Here is a 10,293-nt window from a genome sequence, read left to right as displayed (position 1 = left end):
AGGCACGATATGCATATTTTAAAACTTGGTTGGACCTTATAAGTCTTGTTTATTTTATTTATGTATTTTCATCATTTTCCTGATTTGTTTAGTTTTATGCCTTTTTGAACTTTTAAGAAAAGTAGAAAAATTTAAAAGGCCGTTTCAAATTGAGTTATTTCAGTTTTCTCTGAATCATTTTGAAAAAATATTTTGGTTCAAAAACGATTCCAACACTGATGTGGAGAATGAGCTAGAATATTATATCAATTATGAGAGGAGATCCATTGATATGACGGAGTACCTTGCAAGGTACTTGGAACAACCACTGGATACCATGCTCAACAAGGGAAATGATACAGTGACGTACATCTCAAACTGTGGTATAATACGCAATCTCGTTATCAAAGTTGCCTCTGAATTGAATCGCTGCTGCACTAATACAAAATATTTGGATGAAATGCCACAATTCGGAACTATATGGAATCACAGACATACCCATTTCGAAATGGTGGACGAGCTACATGCTATTGCATGCCAAATGAGTTTTTTGGAGGCCATGACTTGGTCTTATGCAAAACATGAACTGAAAAAATTGGAGGATGCACTATGATTATGGGAATTGCAATAGTGCAGTTTGAGTGGTGGCTCCAGCTAACACTGCAAAATACAAGTCAACAGTGGGTACACTGCATAACATGTGAGACTTAGACAGTCGAGTAACAGAAGATCAATATTGCCCTATCAAGAAGACCCCGTGAGGACCAACTACGTTCTGGGTGTGAAATGTAATTGTTTATCACCTACAGAACTTCAGCAGAATCTGGAGGAATAAAAAAAACTGGTGCATTTGCTCTGAAGCAAATACCTGACCTTTTATGTCCTTGTTTTGGAGCCAACATTGAACACCTGCATCACTCTATCCATAAGCTGATAAAAGGCACTAAGAAAGGCCTTCATCATTACTGCCCGCAATGGGTTAGTCTCCGGCTTTCTTATTATCTTCAACTCCTCCCTTTTCATAGGAAAATTTCCACGTGTGTTTAGAACTGAACGGCTTAGTCTAACTGACTTGGCCCACTGACGCTCTTTTTCCTTCCAGGTAGAACTAATGACAGGTCTTTGACATATTACTGATGATGACACTCTGGCAAAGAAAGAAAATGTAAGATTGTAAAATTTAAAGGAATTCTAAGAAAGGACATAGGCATCACAAGACTCATACAGAGTAGCTGGAAGTGGATGATTGCTGCTAGTCTTGGCACTTGCTCCAGCATCTGCGTTTGAGACGGTTTCAACAAATTCTACATCACTAGCCTCTGCGCAACCGAAGCCATTTGCCATCTTTAAGCTGTTGGGGTTACCTCTAGCCTCCAACTGCAACATCACCAACATCACTCAGCAATATGCGAGCACATAGCACCTTAGATCGAAAAAGAACCCCAAACCCTTTTAAAATGAAAAGTACATGACCTAACAAATTGACAAAATCAACATGCCAGGAAGCATTTAGTCAAAAGGGAAATCAACATTCTAGTTATTTATGGTGTTAACATGTCCAGATATCTGCCCCATATGCTATATCTGAATCCAACCAGGGCAATGCATAAACCTCTGTTATTCGTATGCTATTGTGAAGTATGCATTCTACTTAAAATATATACTGAACGATTGGGTTTGGTCAGGTCGGTCAGCTACTGGAGAAAAAAGCACAGCTCACAATCCTGAACTAAACATTAACCTGGTCCAGCAAAATTCTAGTAAGATTATCATGATTCAGTTCTAAACCCAGGTATTCTATACTCAAGTCATTCAGTAACCAACACCATATCTGATCCATTTCAGAGCACTTATTTGGGTAACAGTTCATCAGCCAAACAAAGAAATAATTACTACTAAGAGTAAGCAGGGAGCAGCAGCATAGTTGCTGGTGCAGCCCTTGGTTTTGCAGGACAGAGTAAACCTGCAACTATCTAGAATATTTCTTCATGAACATATACCTTGGGCCAGATGTGCAACATAGGTAGAACTGTAAAGCAACAACAAACTAGATGTGGTGCACATAAGGACGTTAGCTGTAGCAGCTGCTGACAAGTTCTCTCATGAGGATTTGAGTAATTTTATGGAGTAAATTGACTTTATTAGTTTCACTTGAAATTGCATAATGTTGACTTACTTTTATAACAAGATGACCATGGTGGTGACAACTAATGCATTAAACTGCCATATCATTTTAAATATTTGTTAGGGGTATTATATATTTGTAGTGAATTTCTTAACATCCACACACGGCCATGGAAATTGATAGCTCCCTGTGTACATACTACATATATACATAAATACGCACATACATATGTAGGGATAAAATCCCGTCCTATCTGGCAGGAAGTTATGACTGTAAGCCGTATCAACAAAATGACCCCATAGATGTGTTCAACATGGTCCATTTGGTAGGAGTCACCTTGGATCACATTTTTTTCCACGTAAAAATATGAGTCGTGAAATTTGATATATTGTGGGCTGTTAAGTTTTTAAGCTCTTGATACCTGTTTGCAAGTTCTATTCACATGAACCAATTACTAAACAAACCATGTAGGTCACCCCTGTAGGATATGATCTAACAAAAAAGGTCAAAAAAAAAAGAAAAAATGGGTGTTTTTACACAATTTGAGTCATTTGACATCGTGGCACCATGGCCATATAATATTGTCCCATATTGTGTGTGTGTGTGTGTGTGTGTGTGTGTGTGTATGTGTGTGTGTGTGCATGTATGTATGAAATCACTACTAATGTCTCCCCACAGTTCTTCAAGGCGATGTAAATATGGTTACAGGCTTGAAGAACATGAAATCATGTGTAAAGCAGGTGAATTATTCACGAAGAATGAAAATTCAGGTCTAAAAAAAAAAGATAAAGAATCATCGCCAACTGACCTCAAACACTGGAACAAGTTCGTGATGATCCAAATTTTGAGGAGATAAGTCATTACTCTGAGAAGTAACAGCCTGGAAATCTCCAACCTCTGGTAGACTATTTATTTGGGAAGCCATTGAGTCATTTATTGGAGTTGAAGCAAGAGTAGAATCTGAATGTTCAGATATTACACTTGGAAGGAGCATGTTCTCCTTTTTATGATTGGACGATAAAGAAATTATTTTTCTGGAGTTGATTTTGTTCTCAATTGATATGTTCACTGGTGCAGGTGTTCCATTTTGAAGTAACGACTCTTCCATGTCCACATAGCTGCCATCTGAAAAGCCAGTTGACAATGTAGCTGATGCCACAGAAACACGTACTGGAACCAATTGGCCAGATGCCTCATCTGAGTTGTTCCCAGACAGAACATTAACCAAGTGCCCAGCTTCAGGTCTATTGTATCCCATTCTTGATTTGGAAGCAGAATCATACTCCACAATAACATTTTTGCTGTGGTCATCAATCAGATCTCCACTTTCTCTTTCTACCATTGGATGTATGGCCTTTGACTCAACCAAGCACGATTTTTCCAGTTGTTCAAGAATGAAACTGCTCCCACCAGTTACATCCATTTCCTTGGGCAGTTTACTTGACTGGTCAATTTGACAATTCAGGAGCTCATTTTCATGAAGGAATTTAGCACTTTCATCCACTTCAAAATTGCAAATAGAGCCATGGTTATAGAATAAGGAATCAGGACTGTCAGCAGCATTTGTTAATGCTGTGCCTTCCTCCATTTTCTCAGCTACTGGAGAAAATGCTTCAGTAACTTCTTTGACTTGTTCCTGCTCTGCTGGCCCCACTATGGTCACCATTTCGTTTGCTTCATCAATCAGATCTTCACCGAATTCTGCACAGTATAAACTCTGTTCCTGTTTATGATCAACCTCATGCATGAATTCTACTGCGATATTACTTTCAGAATGAGATAAAGATATTTCCTGGGGAAAAGATTTCCCTTTCTCAGCGTTTTCTTCCTGGGATTCCCCAGTTGCAGTTGTTAGAGAGCACTCCATAAGGCTTTGGTAGTAACTATTTTGGACAAAAGAGCCCTGCACCTGCCCTATTGCATGGTCATCAGTAGATGACAAAGTTGCAAGATTCAGCCCTTCTGTCTGGAAAGGTTCTGCAGGAGAATCTGTTGGACAATTATCAAGAGCTTGATCTACTAAAGGGAAAATGGAAATGCTGGAGAGTTCATTATACTGCTTTATTTCCCTCATGATCTCCCGTACAGTGTAAAAGGATCCTCCTACTTCCTTGTGTGTAAGACTAAGCGAGGGGTAATTTCCATTGTTTGAGTCTCTATACCTGGTACACATGCAATTTAACTGTCAATACACCATACAAAAAAGTCAAATATAAACAAAGCAGAAACTTCAAATTTGTTAAAAGAAGTTAGAGAAATCACAATCGTTCAAGACAATTAGGTTATCGCAGCCCTGTGCACACAGGAGCAACCCAAATAACAGGGATCCCTCAAAGAGATTCTTTAGCAAAACTAAAACCAAAAGTCTGGCAACTCCTGTTGAAGTCTGCAACCTAAAGTGTCAAGCCAGAAAACCAAAGGATATGAATTGAAGGTGCCTAAGAAAGGAAACTTGACCACTATTGCCAGCAGAAATGACGTAAAATTATGAATAAGACCCGTAAAATCATGACATTGATGGACTTCATCGGCCTTAAACTCCTTTTTGGTAATGATTAAGATGAACTGATGAACAAAGTAACATCTACTTTTTTCATGCAATCTTATTGAATTAGTGTACACTTGAATCACTTGTGCATTAACGTGTTTGCACACATTAATGCTTTTCTAGCGATTCTAAACTCAAAGGCAGAGGATAGTTGCTCCACCTGCCTAAAGCCTAGGTTGGTCAAGCCACTAACTAGCCAGGTGTCACCTTAGATAATGGATTTCATACTTTTTCAGAAAATCCTCTATTTTCACCATCGGTAGGCCTATATAGTTGCACTTCTTATTCTAAGTTAGGAAAAAGAATTCAAGAAAGTAAAGCAAAGTGCAATTTCTAGGATTCACGTGGGTGTTGGTATACAGAGACCCACAAGCTTGACAACAACAGGCCTGCCATGAGTTTCTAGGCTTTGAGAAACGACCATATACCTCATTCACACACTAAAATGAGGACCAAGTATAGTTTCAAAGCAATGCGACAAAGGTCAGACATGTAGGACAGACCAAATTGGGCCTTGTCATCAACACAAACTCATCGAACCCAAGATACAGGTTGCCAATGGACCACGCAAAGCCGTATGAATATATGACCAGCGGTGCTGACTTTCATGTTGACCCACCTCAAATTGGGTCCAAGAAGGTCACATGCTTGACCTTTATTACCATACTCAACGTCGTTCAGAACTTTCACATCCTAGCTTAGCCCAGGTAAATGGGTTTGCTAACATGTTCCCAGAACTGGTCCACTCCCTGAACATGAAGCATATGGTATTACAATTTTATACAAAAAAAAATCAGTTTTTTGTGTCTTGGGTTAGCCTAGATGGTTTGGACCAGACTAGGAAGCAGAAGCGGAAAATGAAACGACAAACAAAAGCGATAAATGAAATGAGAAGCGGAAGCAGGAAGCAAGAAGCAAGAAGCAAGAAGCAAGAAGCAAGAAGCAAGAAGCAAGAAGCAAGAAGCAAGAAGCAAGAAGCAAGATATTTTAAAATTTATAAGTGGAAAGCGAGGAATCAATTTAAAAGCAAAATAGGAATAAAAAAAAATGTGATATGGGATCAAGTGGGAAGCAAAATACTAATCAAAGGAAAAGAGAATAAAAACTAAAATAAAAATTATTATTCTTAAATTTTGTGATTTTGTAGTATAAGAAATGATGGTTGCCAATTTAAGAAAGTATATGAAAAGTGTGTGAGAAGCATGAAAGGAAGCACATGGAAAACATGAAAAGAAGCATGAGAGAAACATATAGAAATCATGCAGGAAAACAAGAAATATGTGAGAAGCGTAGGAGAATCGAGATTCCTATCAAGTTTTGGATGCGAGGAGTTTCACACTTCACAAGCGATTTTCGGGGAAGCGTGATTTTCACCTATCTATGAAGCTTCCGGTAACTCTGGTTTGGATATAACCTAGTAGAAAGAGACTCATTGGAGCAAGTATATGTGCTTTAAGGTCTCCTAATGTTGAATTAAGTGAAAAAGAGCAAAGGTTCAGCCTATAAGACAACTCTCAGAAGAGAGAACAAAAAAGTTTCACAAGTTGGCAGTCATTATATCATATTCTGGTCATAGATTCTCTTTTACTTTTCCTCAAGACAAGGAAGCAGGAGGAAACAAAACAATCAATTTTATTTATGGGGAAAGACAATCCCTCAATGCAATAAGATCAACTGATTCTTATAAGTAGGTGCCTCAAGCATGCAAAATTGAAGATCAAATAATTATTCTTGCAACAGAAAATTATTTGGTAATGATTCCCATTCATCACATTGTTCATACATAATTTCCAGGGATGTGACTATGAGAGACAGACAAACAGAGATGGAGACAGAGAGAGGCTATGACTCACCTCTCAATGAAGGTTGGTCCGTAAAGCAACATTTATCTTAACAATAGCAATGGAAAGAAAAGTGAGCAAACACTTTTTTGTAACTTACAGGTCTCAAGTAAAAACCATATGGAATCTATATTCTATTCTGGAAGGGACAATTACTTTGTTACAAAGGACTCAACCATAGCCTTCCTCTCATCTCTAGTCCTCCGTCGGGGCTTTTTGCTGCAGGACTCATTGGATGAAGCCAAGGCAAATGTCTGTCGTACCAACCCAATCTTCACTGCCTGCATTTTGCTGAACGAAGTTCACTGCAGACCTAAGCATTGGTAAAAATTAAAAACTCAGTAGAAGCTTTTAACCATTATTATAATTGAAAGCAAATAATATTTGTGATTTCTTGCTAAATGAGCAACAACTTTTATTCTGCCATTGAAGATTTTTTTTAAAAGAAATTCTAATGACCAATCTTATCTCAGGCTTTTCCTAGTATAGTGAGCTGCCGTGTGAAAAGATAGACAAATCAATCATGCAAGGACCTGTACTTCAATACACATAGAAATCCATCAAACAACCAAGCAGCACAATTGAACAACTTTGAAAATATATGTAATTCATTGTAATTGATATCTTTAGACGAGGACTCCTCTTCATTGTAACTGAAGTTTTAGCTGAGTAAAGGACCCTAGACTGAATGAACTGCATGAAAAAACTGTCAGATATGTCCTTGCATTTATTTTCCTCTCCATCAAACAAATGTGACTTTTATGTTATAGTATTCCTGTTTTTAACAGAACCATCTTTTTTTTGTTTTAATTGTTGTTAGCCTTATCATTCTTCCGACTAGAAGACGACTGGTTAACTATAATTGTGCAAAGTGGACCAATTAACTTGGACAATGCAAGTTTTAGCCTGTCTCCGAGCAAATGTTGGAAGTAGCTTTGGAGAACAATACATAAGAAAGCTTAACTTGTGCCCAACCCTATATCTATAAGGAATTTTGCCCACTGCTATCACTTTACACTTTACAGTAGTAACGGTGTTGATGATGACAGTAATACAAATTTTAAAAGCAAAGTTACTGCTCTTTTCCCCTTTTATTTTTGGCTTCCTCGTTACAAGGAGTTGTGTACTGCCATGTTGCACAGATGCATATACAAGATTGCAACAGCTACACTCCTCAGCCTTTTTTAAGTAGAAAATAGAAACCTGTCTTTCCTTGCAAAACTCGAACTTTAGTTTCTTCTCCACTTATCATTAGTGGCATTGTTACCTTACCATTCTATCACTAGTTTTCTTGCCAATTTGCAAATGAAATGCAATTTGAGAATAGTTCTTTTCTTCATATGCATGTGTGGCTTGATGCTGATTTGAGGAGGATATTTTGCAATATTTCACGTCAGCTCTATCAAGCAATATACCAAAACCAACCTGGCAACTACAGTAAATAGATGAAGATGCATAAGCACTACTGTCTAAATGAAGGGGGGGGGAGCACTGTGATAACCATTCGCAAACAATTAAGCCCCTGCATTGGAGCCTTCAATTCGAGGTGCATTGCAGTTTCTCCAATACGATAGGCTGTTTGGGAGCAGTGTGTTGCAGTTTTCCCCGCACCCTATGTAGTCTTGGAGCATACTGTTGCTAAACACTGCATTGGGGATGGAGTTGGCAACTCCAACACCAAATTTGAACACCATTCGCAAGAGGATGTTGTTGGCAACACCATTCCCAACACCACATTTTGGCAACACATGGAGAGGGCGTTTCCTTCCTCCAAACATAGCCTGAATGGGGCTACCTGATATTCAGAACGTTCGTCTAGAATCATCACCAATTCCTCACAATGACTGAACGCCTCCATGTTCGATAGGCATGGGATTGACATCGGTGGTGTTCGGATGCACACACTTATGACTTATCCAGAAAAAGTGGGTCATTGTCAAATAATTATTATAGCCCAGAAAACAACAATTCAAGTCATCCGACCTATCTGGCCTAGTGGGTGCAATCAAACAACACCCAGAAGATGAAAAAATATATATAAAATGAAACGAGATTTTGGTTTGATAGAATGCAAACTGATTCACTCAGGCAACAACACTCCCTCAACATCACAAAAAATTTCATCGAGTTCAACTTGCTGGTACATATGGAGAAAAATATAAATAATAATACCCAAATATCCCCATTCGTTAAAACCCATATTTGTTCCCTGTATGTATTGCACAATGGGCATACCACTTCTACTCCCTTTATCAGGGCACAATAAAGAAAACAGGCCTCACCTGGCACCACCACCACTGCAACCATCATCTTACATGGGTTCCTGTATAGAGCCCGTCACTTCAATACCTGATAACAGCGCCAGTTACAAAGAGGAATACCCACAATCAGAAACCACTCGATAAGAGTAAAATGGGAGAAAAATGGCGACAGAGTACGTGAATATAGAGGGGGAGGTCGTGCGAGTGGGGTTTTAGGGACAGCTACGTCACATGGATACGACAAAAGAGACACGGGAACGTAGTCTTGTGAAATCCTTCGTTGAAAATAACATACAAGAGAACACGACACGTGGGTAAGTTGGAGCCTTGTACCGTTTATGTGATATTGGGGTCAGGTAAGAGAGTGCGGATCAGGTTCAAGTAACTCCTCTATCACCGTACATCCTTGAAATGCACAGTATCCAAAACCGACTAAGGAGCGGACAGTAAAAAAAAAGTAACATTAATAATGTCACCTGCCAATCACAATAAACCAACTTTCACTCATCGGTCCAACTTAAACTGAAGAGGGCAGGACAGGAGTTGGTGGTTGTGGTTGATGAGTGGCATTACTACACGGATGAAACACTCAAAATTGACCGTCATAAACACTTCAACACATCAAAGTGTATGGGAGATTTTAGGTGTAGTTCATCTCAAGGATAAATATCCAATGCTCCTTAGACCTGATCCGTACTCCAGGTATTTGAAATACCCGAATTACCTCATAACCCTGAGTCTCATTCTAACCATGCATGTGAGACACAATCCACTAATTTATCTTGGCGACGAGGTGGAACTGGAGGACGACCCAGCGTCGGAGAGCGATGGGTGGAGTGGCTCATTGTTGTCTTCTCTAGTGACATTAAAGATGAAGCTTTGTCTGTTGATCAGGAGATCGAATGGTTGTTGTTGATCGATGAAGAGCCGTTCAACAGGCCGAGCAGCTCATCCAGAGCCCCGCTCATGTTCAAAGACGGAGATAAGAGATGGGTGAGGAGTGAGAAATTGAACATGCATGACAAACAGAGAGAGTCATGTTTTGGTGGTGCGAACTTGTTGGTTGGGCAGAAAACGAAAAAAGTAGCTGCATTCTCCATCGTGCCACCTATTTTAATCTGACGGTGGAGGTCAGTTCTGACTAGTTCTCGTAGACATATTCTAGGGACTCTATTTTAGACATATTTTTATATTGTGTAAAATATATATTTAACTTAAAAGTATATAAATATAAAAAAAAATTATAAATAAATATAATAACAAATATTAAAAAATAAAACCACACGAATTTTCATGACGATAAAAACATAAATATCAAGTTTAAAACACAATGTTTGTGTTTTTTATGAAAATATTGCAACAAATTGAAAATATCACAAGAAATTATCATTTTTAACATGTTAATTTATCGCCAGATTTGTCACCATGTTTGTCGGCTAATCAATGAAAGCTTCTAATGATATTGAAAGGCTCTTAAAAAGGCCTGGGTTTTAGGTAAAAATAGAAACTCCCAACCACAAAAGCCATACACCAGCAAAG

At 38.6% G+C, this 10,293-nt stretch overlaps 1 protein-coding gene across 1 annotated transcript; it reads right to left on the bottom strand.

Moving 5' to 3' along the window:
- Positions 1-566: 566 nt before the first annotated feature.
- Positions 567-8,894, bottom strand: LOC149819391 (uncharacterized). The gene is made up of 5 exons (XM_089985577.1): positions 8,776-8,894; positions 6,650-6,806; positions 2,913-4,266; positions 1,205-1,356; positions 567-1,126 (listed from the first exon to the last, which is right to left on the bottom strand). The coding sequence occupies exons 2-5, from the start codon at positions 6,778-6,780 to the stop codon at positions 856-858; spliced, it is 1,908 nt and encodes a 635-aa protein (XP_089841703.1). The 5' UTR covers positions 6,781-6,806; positions 8,776-8,894; the 3' UTR covers positions 567-855.
- Positions 8,895-10,293: the final 1,399 nt, after the last annotated feature.

This window comes from Nuphar pumila, chromosome 13, assembly GCF_984573655.1.
Source record: "Nuphar pumila chromosome 13, dmNupPumi1.hap1.1, whole genome shotgun sequence".
Classification (NCBI taxonomy): domain Eukaryota; kingdom Viridiplantae; phylum Streptophyta; class Magnoliopsida; order Nymphaeales; family Nymphaeaceae; genus Nuphar; species Nuphar pumila.
Note: the sequence above shows the minus strand (reverse complement) of the source record. Positions and strands in the feature narration are given on the sequence as shown.